Here is a 21,697-nt window from a genome sequence, read left to right on the forward strand (position 1 = left end):
TGCAAGTTAAAAATAAGACGGATACATTTAATCATAGTTCAATATCTAATGATTGAATAACTAACAGCAGAGGGAGTAGCATTAATGAAGTCACTGTATGGTCCAGGGTACTTCCTCTGAGGACAGTCTCTAACAATATGTTGAACAATTTGTTCTTGGGTCCCACAATCACAGGCTGGAGAATCTCGGAGTCCTCACTTGTGCATCTGGCGTGGCCAGTTCTTATTCTGCTGAGTCTTATCCAGTCACTTCTCTGCAGATGAAATCCTGGTAGGCTGGCAGTTGGGTCTTGATCACCTTGATGTGCTGTTGTTGCAGCATTCCACCTCTTACACCACTCTTCTTTAATGTCGAACTTCTCATCGTTCCTTCCATTATGCCACAGTGGATTGCGAGATTTTAAGCGGTCTGGGGGAGGGTTGTTTAAGACTGTATGAACTGGGAGGTCTTGTGGGTAGTCGGGGTGGTGTAGTTTCCTTCATTCTCGGTTGGTTGCTTCTTAAGGTCGGAATTCAGGTGGTGGGACGCTGCTGACGCTGTGCAGCCAGGGGATCGGGGTGGATTTTCATGTGCCCGTAGTAATCCTCGTTCGCTCGTTCAGCTGTACGTCCAGCTTGCTCGTGTGGGCACTATGTGGCCACACTGGAGCACAGTATTGGGCAACTGGGCACATCAGCGTAAGTACCGTAGTACGTAGACTCGATGCGTCGGCACCCCATGGTGTACCAGCTAGTTTCTTTACTATATTGTTTCGGGCCTTTAGTTTTTGGCTTGTTTTTTCCAAGGTTTTTTTATATGTCAGAGACCGATCTAGTGTGGCACCCAAGTATTTAGGCTGCCAATTATGTCTAACCTTTTGTTGGCGGAAGTTCACATTCAGCTGCTGGTTTGCAATTCTGTTGTTTAGATGGAATGAGCAGCTTTTTTTTGTCTTTGCTGCATTTCGCTGGAGTCTCCGTGCTTTGTAGCATGTATTGAGAGTTTCTAAGTCTCTAGATAACATAGTTCCTCCTTCCTCGAGTGTGCTGGTTTGTATGGCTATGGCAAGGTCGTCGGCATAGCAATACTTTTCTCTAGCAGTGTTTGACAAGTCACTGGTGTTCAGATTGAAAAGAAGGGCGCTAGGACGGACCCTTGTGGGTACCAATTTTTCAAGGTAAACGACTTGCTAACCTTAAAGTAACGGTTGGTTAACATATTTACCACAAGTGTCGTCTGTTTCTTACTTGGGACATGCTTTTTTAACTTCAGCAGGAGTCCATCTAGCGACACTGTGTCATATGCTTCTGATAGATCAACAAAGGCCACTGATGTGTTTAGTTTCTTTTGGAATCCAGCCTCAGTGTTGGACGTCAAGGCTAGGACCTGCTCACAGCAGCTCCGCTTGCTTCTGAATCCAGCTTAATGTGTTGGGGTTACGTTGTTTATTATTCCTTGTACTCTGTTATGGACGAGTCGTTCCAGTAGTTCGAAGCACACGCTCAACAGTGCAGTTGGTCGGTAACTTGAGGGGTCATGTACTGGCTTTCCAGATTTGAGGATTGCTAATGTGTGTGCGATCTAGAACTGTTGAGGCACCCTTCCGGTCTTGAGTATATCAGCCAAGTTCCTCCATCCTTCGGCTTTTTCATGTTCAGTGTTTTGATGGCCTCATTTATATCTCTTTCAGAAAAGGGTCTGCGAGTGTGGTGTTATCATGGAGGTGCCTATTGACTTCATTCAGCTCGTTCTTTACTTTTTCTTTCATGGTTGTGTCTACAGGGACCTTCTCAGCTCTTGATTTTATGTATAGTGCCAGTTCTGATGGCGTTATCTTCGGTTGCTGATTGCAGACGTTGTTTGCAGTGCCAATTTTTCTTAATAATCCCCATGCCTTTCTGTATGAATGAATGAAATTTAAACTACACGTCAGGTCCATCCATTTCTGCTTTCTTGCTTCATTTAGCTGTTCTAGTATTATTTTATCAGTATCAGGGTTTTCAGTTTGTTGGTGTTCTGCATACAAGTTTTCTATTATGTGGCTCCAGCAAGAGGTGTATTGTTTCCTGAGCCCTCGAGGTATATTACGTTTGGCTGCACCAATTATGATTCCCACGAATCTTTTGTAGTGCGACGTATAGACAACCTCCAAAGTGGTGTACCCCGGACAACGGACTGCTAAGGCAGGGCTTCGATTAAGTCTATACTACCGGCAACCATACTAGACCAGTCTCTCATGGCTACTCAAGACGACGGCACAAGAAAACAAACTACAACAAAGGCTCTTCTAAGAGCTAGACAAAGAGTATGCAGAATTTTGGACAAAGTAATAGTATATTACAAATCGTTATATAGTTGTTTTGATGAACTAATTTAGTATCCTGTGGATCAGGGTTCAGTTAAACTATTAACAGTTTTCTCGGAAGACTGAACATGGAATAACACTTCAATCAGTATATTAGTTACTGTCTCGTTTTTTTCTACTTCTGAGGTTTTCTCTTGTACCGCTAGCAGGCTGATTTCCTTGTAAACTTCCTGATTTTTCCTCCAATGATTCGTTTAGGACCGTCTCGTACCGAACATTCTGTGGCCTTGGGTCGCCCTTTCCGGATTTTCCCTTCCGTTGGTTACGAGCTACATTCACATTTGGTTGCGTTTTGATTTTACTTCGCGGCTCATCTTGGGCAGTAGCAGACGCTATCGCAATTTCTGTCGCTGGCGCCTGCCCTGCGGTGTTGCCCGTAATTTCATTTTGGCCACCACTTCCTTGTCCTTTATTAATATCATTTACTTCCTGATCGAGGGAAACAAATGGAGACGGCAGTTTTGCAACCTCTCCTTGAATTTGTTTACTAAAAGATAGCTGCTGATCTTTGCAGTCTGCTACTTCACCTGTGGTTTCTTGCAAATTAAGACTGACTACACCCACTTCATTTTCTGGTACCATATGGTTATTACCTTTCTGTTCATCAGTTTCCATTCGCATTCTGCCTTCCGATTCCTCTGCCTCCTCATCGCACTGTTTTTGCTTGCGAACTGAGGGAGTTGTACAGGACAGCTCGTCCTCTGAACAACTATCGTTTGTCTCCAGAAGTCGTTTTTTTGGTTGCATTTCATTTTCACGAGTGGTGGTGACAGGGTTCCCCTTTGTTGTTAACGGGAGAAATTGACTGTTATCGTGAAGGGAGACATCAGCTTGGCCCGCTGCGTTAACATCCTCAACCAGTTGATCCGTACTATTCTTTGGTAATAGATCATTTAAGGTAGGTTTCTGACGCCGTATCAAATTACTTTTAAGAACAACAGTTTGTCACGGACATTCCTGCCTGCAGTGGCCTGTTTCGTTACATATGTGACATGTAGCTTCCTGACCTGTACAAACAATTTGTGCCTTATACCCACAAACAGTTCTGTGAGACGTAATATTTGTCTTAACGTCCATCGCTACACAGCGGACCCCGCTGAAACATTGCAGTTTAAAGCGAGGCGACCATCTTTCATTTGCAATTGATTTCATGTCTCCGTAGTTTGAAAGAGCTTCCATAATCTCATCATTTTCAGTTTCAATGGGAAGATTCAAGACACGAACGGTTTTGTAATCAATGTCAGTTCTGTAGATAGAAACCTTACTTTTATAACCATTTCTATGCACAAAATCTACTTCATAGCCGCACTTTCGTAATACTTTATCATCAGTCGCAGCACTGAATAACATGACAAAAACGCAGTACTTTTCCTGATCCAGTTGCCAGGTAGGGACGGTTTCAGAATTGAGACCAATTATCTGTGTAATCCAGTCATCTGTTTCCAGGGATGTAGGCTGAACAGGAAGGGATTCCTTGTCAAAAGCAAATACCAGAATATTGTCCCTGAGGTTTGTAGCCCTGGTTAATCCAGCGAAGAAATTTCGGTTAAACAACCGAAATTCCAATTAGCAGCAGCATGACCAGCAGGAGCGATCAGATCACAAGGAATATGAACGAACACGGAGATTAACGGACGGCCAGCACTCGGCGAAGCACAAGTACAGCGATGTAAACACAGAGGTGCAGCGCAACAGTAAACAACGTCCACTAGCAAGCGTGGCTGGAACGGAACTGTGACTGAGCTACCCAAGCACGACTCACGACCCGTCCTCACAGCTTAATTCTGCCAGTACCTCGTCTCTTACCTCCCAAACTTCACAGAAGCTCCTCTGCGAACCTTGCAGAACTAGCACTTCTGGAAGAAAGGATATTGCGCAGACATAGCTTAGCCACAGCCTGGGGGAATGTTTCCAGAATGAAATTTTCGTTCAGCAGCGGAGTGTGCACTGATACGAAACTTTCTAGCACACCGTTTTCATCTGCCAGGAAGTTTCATAACAGTGCACACACTGCTGCAGCGTGCAAATTACATTCTACTTGCATTCATATCTAGAAGTTGAGGTGTATTATCTCTGCTATTCCTGTACATTTTAATATCAGAACGCTCTATTTATCTTGACCTTCCAAAATTTTTTTCTGGAAGGAAAATGAGAAACACTATGGGGACGCTAACCAGCATGGTTGCATTCCTTGGAACTTCGTTCGTTACGTAAATAATGAACAGAGGCATGTCTTTTTAAACAGCAGTGTTCTTTCCTTATTCCGTGTGCACTTTCCTCTCCTCAAGACGTATCCAAAAGCTTATCAATATGATAAACATAACATAACACAAAATCCTTCCCCCCCCCCCCTCCCCCCCCCCCCCGTGAACCATGGACCTTGCCGTTGGTGGGGAGGCTTGCGTGCCTCAACGATACAGATAGCCGTACCATAGGTGCAACCACAACGGAGGGGTATCTGTTGAGAGGCCAGACAAACGTGTGGTTCCTGAAGAGGGGCAGCAGCCTTTTCAGTAGTTGTAGGGGCAACAGTCTGGATGATTGACTGATCTGGCCTTGTAACACTAACCACAACGGCCTAGCTGTGCTGGTACTGCGAACGGCTAAAAGCAAGGGGAAACTACAGCCGTAATTTTTCCCGAGGGCATGCAGCTTTACTGAATGATTAAATGATGATGGCATGCTTTTGGATAAAATATTCCGAAGGGAAAATAGTCCCCCATTCGCATCTACGGGCGGGCACTACTCAAGAGGACGTCGTTATCAGGAGAAAGAAGAGAAAGCAGAAAGGTGGAAGGAGTATATAGAGGGTCTATACAGGGGCGATGTACTTGAGGACAATGTTATGGAAATGGAAGAGGATGTAGATGAAGATGAAATGGTAGATATGATACTGCGTGAAGAGTTTGACAGAGCACTGAAAGACCTGTGTCGAAACAAGGCCCCGGGAGTAGACAACATTCCATTAGAACTACTGACAGCCTTGGGAGAGCCAGTCCTGACAAAACTCTACCATCTGGTGAGCAAGATGTATGACACAGGCGAAATACCCTCAGACTTCAAGAAGAAACCCTCAGACTTCAAGAAGAATATAATAATTCCAATCCCAAAGAAAGCAGGTGTTGACAGATTAGGGGATTGGAAAAACAAGTAGAAGTCGACCTCGGGGAAGATCAGTTTGCATTCCGTAGAAATGTTGAAACACGTGAGGCAGTACTGACCCTACGACTTACATTAGAAAATAGATTAAGGAAAGGCAAACCTACGTTTCTAGCATTTGTAGACCTAGAGAAAGCTTTTGACAATGTTGACTGGAATACTCTCTTTCAAATTCTGAGGGTGGCAGGGGTAAAATACATGGAGTGAAAGGCTATTTACAATTTGTACAGAAACCAGATGGCAGTTATAAGAGTCGAGGGACATGAAAGGGAAGCAGTGGTTGGGAAGGGAGTGAGACAGGGTTGTAGCCTCTCCCCGATGTTATTCAATCTGTATATTGAGCAAGTACTAAAGGAAACAAAAGAAAAATTTGGAGTAAGTATTAAACTCCATGGAGAAGAAATAAAAACTTTGAGGTTCGCCGATGACAGTGTAATTCTGTCAGAGATAGCAAAGGACTTGGAAGAGAAGTTGAACGGAATGGATAGTGTCTTGAAAGGAGGATATAAGATGAACATCAACAAAAGCAAAACGAGGATAATGGAATGTAGTCGAATTAAGTCAGGTGATGCTGAGGGAATTAAATTAGGAAATGAGACACTTAAAGTAGTAAAGGAGTTTTGCTATTTGGGGAGCAAAATAACTGATGATGGTCGAAGTAGAGAGGATATAAAATGTAGACTGGCAGTGGCAAGGAAAGCGTTTCTGAGGAAGAGAAATTTGTTAACATCGAGTATAGATTTAACTGTCAGGAAGTCGTTTCTGAAAGTATTTGTATGGAGTGTAGCCATGTATGGAAGTGAAACATGGACGATAAATAGTTTGGACAAGACGAGAATAGAAGCTTTCGAAATGTGGTGCTACAGAAGAATGCTGAAGATTAGATGGGTAGATCACATAACTAATGAGGAGGTACTGAATAGAATTTGGGAGAAGAGGAGTTTGTGGCACAACTTGACTAGAAGAAGGTATCGGTTGGTAGGACATGTTTTGAGGCATCAAGGGATCACCAATTTCGTACTGGAGGGTAAAAATCGTAGAGAGATACCAAGTGATGAATACACTAAGCAGACTCAGAAGGATGTAGGCTGCAGTAGGTACTGCGAGATGAAGAAGCTTGCACAGAGTAGCACGGAGAGCTGCATCAAACCAGTCTCAGGACTGAAGACCACAACAGCAACAACACAAAATCGACTTTCATTCTCCTGTACTACTACACAATAAAGATGGCGGGAGTAATGCTACTCGTCTTGGTTTGTTTGACAGCTTTTTTGTTTTTAAAACTTTAATTTAATTTAATTTTATATTTTGAGACATCAGTCTTCTCTGCCAACCGCTTCATCTTAGAGCAGCCCCTGCATACAACGCCCAACATCCTCAATTATTTGTTTGATTCATTCCAATCTCTGTCTTCCGCTACAGTTTTTACCCTTATAAGCTCCCTTTGCTGCTGTGGAGTTCTTCTCTGATGTCTTAACATACGTGCTGTCAGCCTGTCCCTTGTTCTTGTCAGTGTTATCGAAATGTTCCTTTCTTCGTCGATTCTGCAGAGAAGCTCCTCATCCCTTATCTTATCAGTCCACTTGAGAGCAAACACGTGGGAACACGAAATTTACATTTGTATCTTATCTTCGTCGGTGCACATTGTACTAACCTTTGGCTGAACACGGTTGACTGAATGACCTGTGGGCATTTCCCTGTCGTTCCCAAGATCACAGTCTCGCCTTTATGCAACGTGTTAAGCTTCGTATACTGCACGTACAGGTAGACGCACGTTTTATCTTCCTGCTTGCTGCAGTGTAAGTTGATTCTCGTAAGTGAATCTACCATTTCTTACAGAAGCCTTAGAGTGAGAGGTGCGATGCCGGAGCCCATACTTACGCTCATGTTTTTTGCGAGCTCGATGTCCGTCTCGTATTTGTGGTAGGAGTCGCAGGCCACGTCGCCGTTGGTGCCGTCCGTCGTTAAGTTGGGCGTGGTGTGGAACATGTGGTCGAAGATGTTCTCGCCCTTTCCTGCAACACCGTCAACCGGCACTTAGCAATAAATCTATTTTCCTTGCGAATAGAGCTACGTTTCGCTGGCTGCGACATGTTTCGGTTACTATCTGCGATTTACAAAGATTCTCTTTCATTATCTCTGATCTCAGAACGATTAAGAAAGATTAAGTATGACGTTTGTCCTCCAAAACACTTTTTTGTTAGAAAAAAACGTTTTAAGTTTCTACTCCAGTTTCCACACGTTAAAGTAATTTCATTGCAGTTACATAAGATGGTCTGGAGAAAAAGTGTCCAATGTATATTTTCATGTCACAAGAGTAACATCCATATCGTAACCAGGGTTAACTCATATAGGGAATTTAATTTCAGTTGTAGAAATGTGCTAATTTGGGTGATCGAAAATGAGATCTGTTGCGAAGGTGTACATGTGGGAGGCTAGAAAATGTGAAAATTCTAACGTCTGGATTGAAATTCACGACCTGACGGCTGACAAACAAATAGGTATGAAATTTTGTAAAAATAATGTTGCGTTACCACCACTTTTAGATTTTGGCGTCTTGAGGAACTGAGAGCAATGAGGGGTTGTGCCTGTCATCGCTTCCCTTACCTTCAGTTTAAAATGACCTTATCTTATATTTTTCTTCTTCGTGAGCCGTTGAGACATCAGACAACCTTTCCCTACAAAGGGAAATGTTGCCACAATTATTAACTCGATTACTGAAGGGAACACGTGGAGACCATACACCAGTAGAAGGAAGAGAAATGTAAATAAACCAGTTATATTCTTTATGAAACACAGAAATGAGAGGCAGTTTTGCCACAAAAAGTGGAAATCTGCCAACCCACATTCTTTAATTAATCGGCGATCCGCTAGCTTGCCGTGGGTCAAGGTAAATGTACGGACAAAGAAATACGACCACTTGCGCAACAACGGAATCCACCGTGAATGTCTTCACTAAAGCTGAATGTAACCCTATACGGTTGCTTCCAAGACAGTGGAAGCCAATGGAAATGACAGCAACTACCGCGCAATTACTCATGACGAAGTGAAGCCTGCTAAGAACCGCAACCAGCTGGGCTGAGGGAGCGTCAAAAACAATGGTTCAAATGACCCTAAGCACTATGGGACTTAACATCTGAGGTCATCAGTCCCCTAGAACTTAGAACTACTTAAACCTAACTAACCTAAGGACACCACACACATCCATGCCCGAGGCAGGATTGGAACCTGCGAATGTAGCGGTCGCGCGGTTCCAAACTGACTCGCCTAGAACCGCTCGGCCACTCTGGCCGGCGAGGGAGCGTCTATTAGTAATTTTGTTTACTCAGACGCAGCCCAACAGGTTCCCGCAGCCAACCTGACTGGATGTGGCAATGCAGACTGTTGCTACAGCTTTTGGCAGAGGCGGCAGATCGCCCACACAACGCTCAGGTTGGTGCACCTGTGGCTACACCAGTTCTTTGACCGTGGGTCAGGTTACAGTCCCTACGTGCCGCCGCTGCCGTGCGTTGAATTTCAAATTAATGGCCCCTGGAACCTTAGCAGATTTTCGCTGTCTTGTTTATTTTACGAATTACAGGATTGGTGATCATGAAAACTGCTCCAACCTCTCCCTTCCCCGTCCCTCAACCCCATTACCACTACCATTCGATAGTACTCTACGTAGACGAGCTGTCCGTTGTTTCAGTTGACTGGGGAAAATTGATTGTAATGTGTAAACAAGCAGATTAAAGTCCCTGAGTTTTTAATTAATTGATTTTCAGGCCCAATCCTTCTACCATTGAACTTGTAATTGCGCAAGCAATACAAGTCTGTGATTTGAAACGCTATTATGATTTTATTCAAGTCTCTTCCTGTGTACTGGGAAAGCCGATACGATTTCGTCACGTGCCTTAAATGTGCCCGAAAAGTCTCTGGGTTACACACTGAGTGGCAAACACACGACCTGGAATACAGTCACGATAGGCATAAGCGAGGAGAAGTCTATTCAATATTCGCGAAAAGTTAGAATAGTGGAAAGTATCAAACATCAAGAGACTCCGATAACTTCCTCCAACAGGAGTTAAACCGAAAACATCCCCAGTGCTCACCCCCTTGTGAGGTGACTGCCTTCCTTTTTGTCGTACGTAAGTGAAACAGCCTCACATGTTTCTAGTTTCATCAAAATTTAAATTTCCTCCTAGGGTTAGAGTTCTTTTACAGAGTGCATCTGGCTTATCTGAACGACACGCAGTGTAACCTAAGAAGTTAGGAGAGGGGGCAGGAAGAATAGTGGAGGAAAGGAATGAAAGGGCATCGGAGAGGGGGGGAGGGGGGATAACCAAGCTAGTCTGTGACGTAACTAATTACTCCCTTAGAGAATGTACGTTACGGTAATGTTTGGTAATTTGAGCCACAAGATACTTATGCCTGTTGTTAAGTTTGTTTTATAATTAACAAGGAGAACAGTTGTGACTTTGAGAAAGTGGATAACGATACCAGGTACTGTACAGACAGGACGCCAAGTTCGTCAACAACTTGCTCACACTTCGTGACTCGACTACAAATGTTCTTTCTGCGTAGCAATCAATAATTTTTTTATTGCTGGGTCTACGCAGTCAGTGAAGATTATAAAACTCGACTCATAGCTCAAGCAGCTGTCGAGACTGTCATAGCGCAGGGTTCAAGTACTGTTCCTCAGGATGTTTTGAAACGTTTATCATTTTACCGTTATCGGAGAGAGGTCGAGAGTTAATTACACTGTCATTTAAGTCAGTGGGTGGAAGTCCATATGAAGAGCACCTGGCTATCTGAACAGGTTGCAATAAGTTTATCGACCTTGTAGATAACAATCGGTGCAGTCTGTTCATGTCGTAGAAATGTGAAACTATTAACGAAAATCTGTATTTCATTACGGGCAGCACAGCATCAACATGTGGCAGAGCATAATTAGATGATCAGACGATATCTGTTTTGACAATATTGATAAAATGTTGTTTCCAGAGTAAAATCAAAAAATGGAATGTGTTGTTCCTGCCACTAGCGAAAGAATAAAGATTTGATCATGGATGGCCACCAAATGTTGTTCGGGGTTTCTAAAACTATCTGCTCTCGCCGCACAGTTTATAACACTGGGAGGAGTGGGGCTCGAATCTCCTTCAAGCTGCCGTGATCTAGGTATTACGTCCTTTCTCTAAATCGACCATGATTGATACTGGTATTGTCGATTTCAGAGACATACCATCAGTACTCTTTAACACTGAGCTGACTCCGTACTTAATTACTTCAGAGCTCTCCCACGTTCAGGTTTAGATTTGTGGACGTGTTAATCAACGATTTCCGCATTTCGTGGCAGATGATGGAACTTTGTGACTTCGAAATTGAACCCAATTAAATTTAAAACCCAAAAATACAGCTCTAAGGATATACAAATAAACAGAGAATAAATAGCATTTATTATGGCCGGTGATTATGACACCCTATTCCTAGATTTCGCTAAATAAGACACAAATTACGAACTGAAATGATTGTAGTTATTTAATTGAGTGAAATGGAGCTCAAATCTTGCAAAAATGGAAAATCCATTTGTTTCCTCAAAAAGAAAAAAGAAGAAAGAAGTTCAGTGTTCTATAACCTGTCGACGATGCGGTCACTACAGATCGACTACAAGCTCGAATAAAGCAAGGATGAAGAAGGAAATTGGTCGTGTCTTCTCTAAAGTAACCAAACCAGCCTTTGCCTTGAAGCAGTTACGGAACCCGTGGAAAGACTGACAGTAAGTATTTTGCGTCTATATTATTTTTCAGAATGTAGATCGTGGCGATAGACTTATTTGTAGCGTAGCGCGAGGTCTAGGTTAGACTGAAAGGTGACGGTTTCGTCGCGAGTCGTCCAATCCAAAGTATATGTAAGCGAAGTCTTAGTTCTCGTGATATACTGACCCGTCGCCTAGCCTGAGACCCAGATTGGCTCGAGAGGTGACAGTTTGGTTGTATTTTGATGAAGCGGTATCGAAGGCTTTACTTGAATCGTCTTTTTTCTTTACTTTTGCCGATGGATGACTTCATACGTCCCGTTGTCAGAACTTCACGGATCGAAGCCGACGTCCGGCATCAGTAAGTTCAGCTGATCTCTTTCTCCCAACCAGGGTAAATACAAAACACAAAAAGAAAGCAGATAGGTGAGGCCAAATGACACATTAATGAAGGTTCTGTTGGTAATCCAATCAGGAACACGTCCTCTTACACAATGCTCAGAACTGCATTTTTTACGCGAATGTCAGTGAATCACCTACAGCGCACCGCTATCAGTCGCTTGCCTTAGGTTTATCAGTAACTTTAGGCACTGACCTCGGACTGGACCGCGTTTCGCTTTTTTTAAGGTTAAGATATGAACAGCGAATCAGGTGTTAGTGCTAACACCTGATTTGCAGTGGGCGTCTAATCTATCTTGTCAGTTATCTTAGGAAGGTGTCATATGCGTTACCGAACCTCACTGTTCCCTTAACAACAGGTGTGTTGCCCCACGATAATCCGAATTAATATCACGTAAATAACACAATGAAAGTTTTTGAAATGTTTCACGTTCGCATTGTCTTATTAGAAATCGAAATCACGTTGTTCGCGGCTTTGTGCTGACTTTCACTGCTATTACACAGCGGGACGATGCTAGAGATACTAAGTAAAAGAGGCGAACCGAAGAGTGGAGTGCGTAACTAATCAAGTACTTGTGCAATATGCAATTCCGTTCAGAGACGTGTGTTACTGTTATTAAGTAACTCCTTTTCACTACTTTCTGTGCAGAACTGGCTGCCCACGAAAGTACACCTAACACATCTATTGACTTACGTAAGCCAGTACCCTTTTTTTATAAACGGAAAGATGTTGCATTCCTGTACAGAGATCGAAATACCATGATGAGAGTGATACAGCCAATATTTATCTGTGCAGATGGATTTCTCTCAGTATCCAAGGATAAAAAGTATACAACGAGTTAGAGATATAGAGGTGAGTGCAGATATTGCGATCATTGGTTTTTTAATATGTACTCACTTCAGTGTGTTAGTTCTTTCTTCTCTGCGTATAGCAGTCTTCCCTCAAACACGTCGCATAGTTTACTGCCTGATGCTTTCTGCACGATCGTACCTGCACCAATAAATGGTTTGCGCCTCTCAGTACTGACTAATGTTTTTCTTGTACGTGTCCTCACTTCAACACCTAACCTGCTGCCCAGAGGAAAATACGGATGAATGGCATGCTCTTGCCATATGTACTGGGAGCTACTAACGAACCTAAAAGCATACTGGTCCCGGTAGCTATATTTATTAGTCTGCAAATGAAGTAAATACTGACGTAATGTTATTCAGTACATTTTCTCACTCACCAATAAATCTACAGTTAGACCACCACATCCAGTATGTATAAAGTATGAAAATGAATGTAATATTTCAGTATTGTACTGGTCGCTGTTTCACCTACAGCATGTACGTAATAACGATCGCTAAGCACGCGACAAAAGCTACCTGGAGTAGCCTACGTTTACCTGTTTTGAAGTTTACGCTTCTGTTAAATGATACTTTGATGTCGATCGCACACTATACCTTCATTCCACACGAATTACGAAAGGAAGCATTAAAACTGTTCTTCGTGTTCTCCAGGAAGTATGCAACTAAATTCTAATCTTTGAGCAAACGTAATCACTTGTAAATGTGGTAGTCAAGGAACTACATACAGAGTGCAACTTAACTCTGTTGGAAAACTCTCGGAGGCCATGTCACGAGTAACTGCAGAGATAAAACAGTGACGGCAGCAGAGGATCAAAGTGGCGAAACAACAGTCTAACGGAATTTAATTAACAAGAGGAGAAAATATACAAACGCAGCAAATGAAGCAGGCAAAATTGGAATGCAGTTACAGCATAGAAAAGTAAGGGTTTGAGAATTGGAACATTTTAATAAAACTCGTTCACCTTGCTACAAGCAAAGTGCGGTCAAAAACAAACACAGAACCAAGGAAATAAGCGCTATGTCACAGGCCTCGGCACGTTACAACACCGCGCCGAGGGAGAGGTACAAGCTCGGCAGAAAATAGACCGGGGCAGAAAACCAAAACACAAAAATGACACCCGTATTCGTTACCTCGTAGAAGATTCCGAAAGAAACTATACTTTTTTTTAGTAACAACCAGTATGAGAGGACCTACACAGCATTAAAGAGCCTGTGAAGCGAATATAACAGGATTGGGAGGACATGCGGTCATTGCGAACCGAGTATCGCGCCATAGCCTCACCTTAGCTCCCTTTAATCACTTGAGCTCTGTAGCTCTCAAGAAGCTCATCACTGCAATCGATGGCGTCCGCAGTAACAGTACGCGATTCCACGATTACGATACTGTAGCGAACCTACGTCCTAGGTATTCCAGAACGGTCTACGAGCCGTACCTGAAATGACGGTCTTCGCCTGATGAAGGTCGTACAGTTGGCCGCCTACCATTGCTGACGTAAAATCTGACAGTCTTCTGACAACACCACGTCGCGGAGTGCTGACAGTGTCGAACTTAAGCGCGCAAACCGGCAGCAGGGCCACGTGGGGTGCACGTTGCTGTTCAACACATAAGCCGTCGGCACACGGACCGTGCATCCGAACCTTGAGCGTGCCGAGTTTTTGACCTCACAGCATGGAATAGCACGCTTGGGCGTCTTTCCGAACGTGCAGAGCAATGTCTGGCATGTCAAATATTCTGAGCGTGCGTCTGAGCGTTGAGCAATGAGATGGCATAACGCCACCTACGTCACAAGCACGCCGTCTCCTTTCAGTACAGAGTTGTGAGGCGCCATATTGGCATTCATTTCAAGCCTATATGTATATACGCCGTTCCGAGCACCAGAAAATTGAGAATCACTGCAAAACCCGTTGTTAACTGTGTGATTCGTTCCAATAAAATAATGAGAAACATCATATTCGTGGCAAAAGAATTTTTGTAACTTGCGTATAATGAGAGTAGGCAATTAGAAGGCAGCGAGACACTGAACATCCACCCAAAACGCATTGTTATTGGTACAATTTGTTATAATTAAGTTTCAGTTAGTAACATATCTACGAATAAGGTTTTTAACAAGCGGTGAGGTACTATGATTAGATACGAAATGTGTGATGTTGGTTTAGTTTGCTGGCACGGTAGCTCAGCGTGTTCGGTCAGAGAGCTGATTGGCCTCTGTGATAAAAAAAACTGAGTGGAAGGAGCAACAAACGAACTTGACCGGATGTTATGTGATGTCCGCAACGGCCAAACACAACCATCAACAACGAAAAAAAAAAAGCGTAATGAATAGCGTCACTGTCCTACAATGAGATTTTTTGTTGGGGCGGTGGTTCGCGTCCTGACACAACCAATCTTTTTCCTAACATTCGCGATTTTATTAGGTTCTGATATTTTATTATTAGTTTGATATAAGTATAATACTTGATGTTATGTAAATACAAGTTCACCTTTTTATGAGGGATGACTTTGTTCGATTGGCTTAATCTAAAGGACAGCTTGCGCTACTTGTATAAAGATATTTTGCTCCTTCTTCTTTCGTAATTCACATGTCGCAAAGATTCTGCTACTGGGTAGGAACAGTGATCAAGTAAGACTGACCTTGGGGTTTTACTAAAATGTGGGAATGATGAAATAATGTTTATCTTATGCGGAGAAGTATTCCAAATTTGTAACGCACTGTTTGCAATGGAAATTTTATAAGCCTGTGTCCTTATTGATTGGACATGGTACTTTCCTTTTCATGGACGATGGAAGAAATGTGCGTTTTAATAGAGCTAACGTGGGAATTTTACGCTCACCCACTGAATAAACAGTGTGATTTACGAACTAGAAACATCCCTCAACTGTCTCTGGAGTGCGTTGCGATCGCGTATACCACGTTGGGGGTCACGTACCGTATGCACAAGTCGCATCGTTCCTGAGCGTTCAGCAGCACGTTGAACTTGGCACGCTCAACGTTAACGTTCGACGGCACGGTCCGCGTGCCGACGGCTTTCGGCGCCTGCGCGTGCTCAAACCTACCAGGCCGGTAGTAAAAAGATCGACCGACCACACGACACCCAATAACACCACATCGTGGTTGGGTCATCAAGGGTCAGCACAGAATTCGTAGTGGGATCGAGCACACGCGAACGAGACCATTCGTGCTGGACCAAAGCGGCGCCGGCAGCTCGCCGTGGCGCGAGGTCATTCACCTCTTCCCCTAGTCCTGCCGACGCAGAGCTACTGCTATCCTGACTTCACGCACGGCCCCTCCGCAGTACGGAAGTTAAGAAATGAGACTGACAGGGGACACAAACCGACAAAACTGCAGTGGCTACAGAACAAGTATAACGATTTAGAACCATGTGTGACTACAGGAAAGACATATGTCATGCAAACGAAAATTAAAGACATTTTTTGAGAAAAAAGAAGCAGTTGTATGAACATGATGAGCTCAGATAGCAAACCTGTACTGAGCAAGAGAGGGAATGCTGTAAGGTGGATGGCATACATACACTGAAGAGCTAAAGAAACTGGTACACCTGCCTAATATCGTGTAGGGCCCTCACGAGCACGCAGAACTGCCGCGACACGACTAATGTCTGAATTAGTGCTCGAGGAAATTGATACCATGCATCCCACAAGGCTGCCCATAAATCAGTAAAGAGTACGAGGGGGTGGAGATCTCTTCTGAACCGCACGTTGCATGGCATCCCAGATATGCTCAATATTATTCATGTCTCGCGAGTTTGGTGGCCAGCGAAAGTGTTTAAATTCAGAAGAGTGTTCCTGGAGCCACACTGTAGTAATTCTAGACGTGCGTGCTGTCACTTTGTCCTGCTGGAATTGCCCGAGTGCGTCGGAATGCACAATGGACATGAATGGATGTAGGTGATCAGACAAGATGGTTCCGTACGTGTTACCTGTCAGAGTCGTATCTAGACGTATCATGGATCACATATAACTGAACACGCCTCACGCCACCAGCTTGAACAGTCCCCCGCTTACATGCAGGATCCATAGACTCATGAGGTTGTCTCCGTACATGTACACGTCCATCTGCTCGATACAATTTGAAACGAGACTTGTCCGACCAGGCAACTTCTGTCACATTGAACGATTCTCTTCTGTCGTCGTACGTCCCGTTCTTGTAGGAACTTTTTCCAGCCGTAGCGATGTCGGAGAATTCATGTTTTACCGGATTCCTGAAATTCACGGTATACTCGTGAAATGGTCGTACGGGAAAACCCTCACCTCATCGCTACCTCGGAGATGCTGTGTACCATCGCTCGTGCGTCGACTGTAACAACACGTTGAAACACACGTATATCTTGATGACCTACCATTTTAGCAGCAGTAGCCGATCTAACAAGGGCGCCAGACACTTGTTCTCTTATGTAGGCATTAACGACCGCAACGCCTTATTCTGCCTGTTTACTTATCAGTTTTTTAATACGCATGCCTATACCAGTTTGTTTGCCGCTTCCGTGCAGAAGGACCATGGAAATGAACTTGAAGGCAATATTATGAAAGGGACGAGGAAGTGGACGAAGGGGCGATGGGACACGTCATGCTGCTAAAAGTGTATAACTGAATACTGAAAACATAAGTCGAAACAAAGTAGCTACCTGAAGTAGACGACCTTGTAAAGAACTGTTAAGATTCTTGAAAGAAGCAACCACAGCAAAATTGTTTCACCTATGCGCAGGATATGTAATAGAAGAGAAATACCTCAGACAGAAAATTAATTTGTTAATGCCAGTATCAAAGAACGCAGTTGCCGGCAAATTTGTTAACGAACTATCAGTTCAGTATGTCATGGTTGAAAAATAAGGAGAATGACCGCTAGAACCCGACTAGCAGGGAGATCATTTTAGAACTTGCAAGGTAGGAGAAGATATTGGGGAAGTGATGCAGTCTTCTCCACACGTTGTATAAACTGCACACAGAGCAAGCAATAAAGAAAACTAATGAGAAATTTGCAAAAGAAATTGATGTGCAGGGAGAAGAAACAATTTTGTAAGGTGTGTCGTTACTGCGAATTGTTACAGACGACAAATGACTCCTAATATCAGTCGAACGGAACGGATAGAATTTTTAAGATGAACACTAGCAAAAGTACAAGAAAAGTAACAGAGTGTAGGTGAACTAAGTTAGATGAAGTTGAGGGAATTAGGGTAGAAGACGAGATGTTAAAATTAGTAAACGAGTTTTCCTGTTTGGATCACTGACGAGGGATTAAGTGAGGATAATACAAAATTCAGACCGGAAATAGCAAGAAATATTTTTCTGACAGCGTCCAATACAAAGTTAAGTGCTAGGAAGACTTTGCTGGAAGCATTTGTCTGGAGTGTAGTCTTACGTGGGAGTGGAACGTGGACGATAAACACAGCAGGGAAGAAGCGAACAGCACCTGTGAAACGTGATACCATGGAACAGTGCTGAAGATAGAGGGCAGATCGAGTAACCAAAGGAGAAGCACTGAATCGAAGGGGAAGAAAAGGGATTTATGGGAGCAAGTAACTAAGATGGGCAAAGTATGTGGGAAATAATGTAAACAGAGACCGAAGTTTTTCCTATAGTAAAGAGGTCCAAACTGATGTGGATTGCATTAGTCACGCAGAGGTGGAGAGACTCGCAAAGAATGAACTGGTGTGGAGATCTGCATCAAACCAGTGATATGAGTGAAAAATACAGCAAAGGTAACGACAACAGTTCGTTTCACGTATTTTGAAATCAAAGACTTTTTATGTTATCTCAGTACTATGAGTTGAGTAAGTGCAATTACGTCGTCTTTATCGAGATTCATTAAGTGTGTGTCTGTTCACAATTTCCATCGGAACAAGATTAGTTTTGGTCAGAAAACATCTATCAGCGTCTTCTTGTACACTTTGCACACTTAGGACAGCAGCACAATGAGGCTCTACCGTCCTTTAAACGACTCTCCCCACAGCGTGGCACTGCCAATATGGTCACTGTAAATGATTAATGTCCAGGATACTGGAGAACTGTCGAAATTGCGCGGAATGTCGGTTCCACACCTCAGCAATTTATGGAAGAAGTGTGATCATTAATATACACTTTGTCTCCCCCTAAGATTTGTCAAGCGCTTTTATGGGAGCAAGTAACTAAGATGGGCAAAGTATGTGGGAAATAATGTAAACAGAGACCGAAGTTTTTCCTATAGTAAAGAGGTTCAAACTGATGTGGATTGCATTAGTCACGCAGAGGTGGAGAGACTCGCAAAGAATGAACTGGTGTGGAGATCTGCATCAAACCAGTGATATGAGTAAAAAATACAGCAAAGGTAACGACAACAGTTCGTTTCACGTATTTTGAAATCAAAGACTTTTTATGTTATCTCAGTACTATGAGTTGAGTAAGTGCAATTACGTCGTCTTTATCGAGATTCATTAAGTGTGTGTCTGTTCACAATTTCCATCGGAACAAAATTAGTTTTGGTCAGAAAACATCTATCAGCGTCTTTTTGTACACTTTGCACACTTAGGACAGCAGCACAATGAGGCTCTACCGTCCTTTAAACGACTCTCCCCACAGCGTGGCACTGCCAATATGGTCACTGTAAATGATTAATGTCCAGGATACTGGAGAACTGTCGAAATTGCGCGGAATGTCGGTTCCACACCTCAGCAATTTATGGAAGAAGTGTGATCATTAATATACACTTTGTCTCCCCCTAAGATTTGTCAAGCGCTTTTTCTCTGGTGTTCTTGCAATGTGTAGCCGGAGTCAGCCCAAACAAACACTGCTTTCATGTGGCGCCAGTGTCGGCGAGAGGACAATATGAGTTTAAAGTGGAACTGTACGTTCGCTTCGATAGAGCGGTCCCAGATTAGTCCAGTGCGACATTACTAACAGCGACAGTGAAACGCGCAGAAATTTCGCTACGCCTACACCAGCAGCCCAGCACTGGGGGCCGGGCCCACCTTGACTGCTACCACCATGCAGCATCGCAACTCAGTCGCTGCTGCAGTACTGGTTATTCGTCGTGTTTGACTGTCCCTGATGATATACAGGGTGTTACAAAAAGGTACGGCCAAGCTTTCAGGAAACATTCCTCACACACAAATAAAGAAAAGGTGTTATGTGGACATGTGTCTGGAAACGCTTAATTTCCATGTTAGAGCTCATTTTAGTTTCGTCAGTATGTACTGTACTTCCTCGATCCACCGCCAATCGGCCCAATTGAAGGAAGGTAATGTTGACTTCGGTGCTTGTGTTGACATGCGACTCATTGCTCTACAGTATTAGCATTAAGCACATCAGTACGTGGCATCAACAGATTAGTGTTCATCACGAACGTGGTTTTGCAGTCAGTGCAATGTTTACAAATGCGGAGTTGGCAGATGCCCATTTGATATATGGATTAGCACGGGGCAATAGCCGCGGCGCGGTACGTTTGTATCGAGGCAGATTTCCAGAACGAAGGTGCCCCGACAGGAAGACGTTCGAAGCAATTTATCGGCGTCTTAGGGAGCACGGAACATTCTAGCCCATGACTCGCGACTGGGGAAGACCTAGAACGACGAGGACACCTGCAATGGACGAGGCAATTCTTCGTGCAATTGACGATAACCCTAATGTCAGCGTCAGAGAAGTTGCTGCTGTACAAGGTAACGTTGACCACGTCACTGTATGGAGAGTGCTACGGGAGAACCAGTTGTTTCCGTACCATGTACAGCGTGTGCAGGCACTTTCAGCAGCTGATTGGCCTCCACGGGTACACTTCTGCGAATGGTTCATCCAACAATGTGTCAATCTTCATTTCTGTGTAAATGTTCTCTTTACGGATGAGGCTTCATTCCAACGTGGTCAAATTGTAAATTTTCACAATCAACATGTGTGGGCCGACGAGAATCCGCACGCAATTGTGGAATCATGTCATCAACACAGATTTTCTGTGAACGTTTGGACAGGCATTGTTGGTGATGTCTTCATTGGGCCCCATGTTCTTCCACCTACGCTCAATGGAGCACGTTATCATGATTTCATACAGGATACTCTACCTGTGCTGCTAGAACATGTGCCTTTACAAGTACGACACAACATGTGGTTCATGCACGATGGAGCTCCTGCACATTTCAGTCGAAGTGTTCGTACGCTTCTCAATAACAGATTCGGTGACCGATAGATTGGTAGAGGCGGACCAATTTCATGGCCTCCACGCTCTCCTGACCTCAACCCTCTTGACTTGTCTACGCAACCCCGGTACCAAATGTAGAGACTCTTCGTGCTCGTATTGTGGACGGCTGTGACACAATACGTCATTCTCCAGGGCTGCATCAGCGCATCAGGGATTCCATGCGACGGAGGGCGGATGCATGTATCCTCGCTAACGGAGGACATTTTGGACATTTCCTGTAACAGAGTGTTTGAAGTCACTCTGGTACGTTCTGTTGCTGTGTGTTTCCATTCCATGATTAATGTGACTTGAAGAGAAGTAATAAAATGAGCTCTAACATGGAAAGTAAGCGTTTCCGGACACATGTCCACATAACATATTTTCTTTCTTTGTGTGTGAGGAATGTTTCCTGAAAGTTTGGCCGTACCTTTTTGTAACACCCTGCATAACGATAAAACAACCATCGAAGTAGACTAATTTGGGATCGCGCGATGCACTTCTTACGAGAAGTCGGTGAACAGCTGGGAATCAAGTGACAAGGTGGCCTGGACTGACCGCAATGTTCCTTCCAGAATACTGGAGAACGTTGTAGAATGTCATACAACAAGAATGACAGCGAGACAGTTATCAAAGTATACAACTGAAACAAAGATAGTGCCACAAAAAGATTAAACAAAAGCTCTATTTTTTCAGAGGATACAGCTCATATACATGTAACTGCCGCTTCAATTCAGAAGACAGCATTTTCCAATAAGATTACGATTTTGTATCACTATAAACAAGACAGAGTGATAAATTTTTAGTATTGTGGTATTAATGTAAAAGAATCATCTGTAGAGGGGAAAACCCAAGAATTTATATATTTACGCACCAAATGATAAGGAGAGAGGGTGACTGGGCATGGACGAGGCAGGTTCAGAAAGTGAGTCTACTGTGACAATAACGGGCTACTGGTATTTCTTTTTTTAGGTTTGGCAGCACTGAGAGGCAGAGGGCGTTCCCTTGGCCAGAGCGAGCATCGCAAGAACACGGTAGTAAACACACGTTGTA

The 21,697-nt window shown here is 43.6% G+C and overlaps 1 protein-coding gene across 1 annotated transcript in view; it reads right to left on the reverse strand.

Moving 5' to 3' along the window:
• Positions 1–21,697, reverse strand: part of LOC124622400 (myrosinase 1-like) — a 107,268-nt gene that overhangs the window by 77,849 nt on the left and 7,722 nt on the right. The window contains exon 2 of the mRNA XM_047148088.1: positions 7,385–7,518. Within this exon, the coding sequence (XP_047004044.1) occupies positions 7,385–7,518 (134 nt within the window). The remainder of the gene's footprint in view (positions 1–7,384; positions 7,519–21,697) is intronic.

This window comes from Schistocerca americana, chromosome 7, assembly GCF_021461395.2.
Source record: "Schistocerca americana isolate TAMUIC-IGC-003095 chromosome 7, iqSchAmer2.1, whole genome shotgun sequence".
Taxonomy (NCBI): domain Eukaryota; kingdom Metazoa; phylum Arthropoda; class Insecta; order Orthoptera; family Acrididae; genus Schistocerca; species Schistocerca americana.